The sequence below is a fragment of the Hyalella azteca genome, unplaced genomic scaffold (genome assembly GCF_000764305.2).
Source record: "Hyalella azteca isolate HAZT.00-mixed unplaced genomic scaffold, Hazt_2.0.2 contig10208, whole genome shotgun sequence".
Taxonomy (NCBI): Eukaryota; Metazoa; Arthropoda; class Malacostraca; order Amphipoda; family Hyalellidae; genus Hyalella; species Hyalella azteca.
In genome coordinates this window covers 2,758-4,654 of record NW_025940254.1, presented here as the reverse complement: position 1 = coordinate 4,654, position 1,897 = coordinate 2,758, and the positions used below count along the sequence as shown (strand labels likewise).

The window sequence follows — 1,897 nt, the reverse complement described above, 5'->3', positions numbered from 1 at the left end:
TGCCCAGGTATTGTTACCAGCATAAGAAATAAGACATAAAGTAATAGAAAACAACCTCTCCAGCAAGACGAGCTCATGCTGCTGGTTGATGCCCAAGTATCGTTACCAACTTAGGAAATAAGACATAAAAGTAATAGACAACAACCTCTCCAGCAAGACGAGCTCGTGCTGCTGCTTGATGCCTATGTATTGTCACCAGCATAGGAAATAAGACATAAAAGTAATAGACATCAACCTCTCCAGCAAGACGAGCTCATGCTGCTGGTTGATGCCCAAGTATCGTTATACCAGCATAGGAAATAAGACATAAAAGTAAAAGATTAAGCAACCTCTCCAGCAAGACGAGCTCATGCTGCTGCTTGATGCCTATGTATTGTCACCAGCATATAGGAAATAAGACATAAAAATAATAGAAATCAACCTCTCCAGCAAGACGAGCTCGTGCTGCTGGTTGATGCCCAGGTATCGACCGGTTGTGATGTGTCGCAGGCGCATCGGGTGGAACCAATTGATGTAGCCGCCCGCCCACTTGGTGCGTGCGAGCTCCAGCCGCCACAACGACCGAGCCTGTGATGTCACCGAGCCACCCTCGTACACCACGATGCTGCCACACCGAGATTATGTGATGTGGTGTCATCATTATGAGTGATGTGACTTCATTGTGACAGTTGGATGAGCATCATAGTGACAATCGTACACCTCGATGCTGACACATCAAGATAAAGTGATGTTGCGTAACATGGCATCATAGTGACTATACGTACACCACAAACTGCCATATCAAAATAGTGTGCTGTGGAGTAATGTGGCATCATTGTGAATGACTATATAGTTCATATGATGCTGCCACACCAAGATACCGAGTTAGTTATGCAAATAGATCGATGTGAGATTTGCACCAATGCCCTGCCACATTGAATAGAGGTGTTCAAATAACTCAAGTGTAAAGTAAACTAAAAAGAAATTTCTTAAGCCATTTCAGTGCGAAATCAGTATCTATTCTCTGAAGCTACAAAATAATTTCAATGATAATCAAGTTTTTGACGCATTATTCATGTTTGAAATTTTAAGCTAATGCAATGTACCATCAGCAACAAAATAGATTTTAAAGAGATTTTAAAGAGCTTAACATCGACTTCAAATGCGGTGCCGGCCAAGGCCAAGTCCACCAGACATGAGATTAACGTTGGATAAACTTGAACGTTAAAACGTTTAAATTACGTCGATTTAAAGTTTAAGTTGATTTAACGTTCATTAAATGTTAACGTTGAAATGAAGTTTATGAAACGTTTTTTCAACGTTATTTGCCAGGAATTTTGCTGTTGCTCACTTCTGCCCGGGTTGGTCGGACCAGGTGGACGGTATAGAGAGGCATTCGTCTCCGCCGTGGAAGAACCGCAGCACCTCGCCACCAAACACGCACGCTGCGGTTGTAGAATAGAAGTGTCGGCGTTGAAGAAATAGGCCCATGGCGATCACCATATTAGGACGATGGTTAGATGGACGATGGTTAAGGAAGACGATGTTCACGTGAGGATCATATAGAATAGAAGTCTATAGTATAATAGATATAGAATAGAAGTGTCGGCGTTGAAGAAATAGGCCCATGACGATCACCATATTAGGATGATGGTTAGATGGACGATGGTTAAGGAGGACGATGTTCACGTGAGGATTGCACCAAATAATCTTGTAAAATAGGCCTATATACATCGTTAATGTGGCATGGAGTGCATAACACAATAGTTTTCTTCGACCCAAATAACGTCAAACAAATTAGTTAAGAAATCGTCAATTTGTAGCGATTCCACTATTCATGCTAGATCGTGTGCTGAACTGGGTAGATGACTTGAATTCTGTAGACGAGAGGTAATAAAACTGATATATTAAGGTACGT

General features: G+C 41.8%; 1 protein-coding gene across 1 annotated transcript; it reads right to left on the bottom strand.

Annotated features, from left to right (window-relative positions):
* Positions 1–421: 421 nt before the first annotated feature.
* On the bottom strand, positions 422–1,482 carry LOC125178491 (ryanodine receptor-like; the record flags this gene model as incomplete). The annotated part of the gene is made up of 2 exons (XM_047882322.1): positions 1,331–1,482; positions 422–604 (listed from the first exon to the last, which is right to left on the bottom strand). Coding segments are annotated over exons 1-2 (335 nt in total), but the record flags the coding sequence as incomplete, so codon positions are not given.
* Between the last annotated feature and the right edge of the window lie 415 nt (positions 1,483–1,897).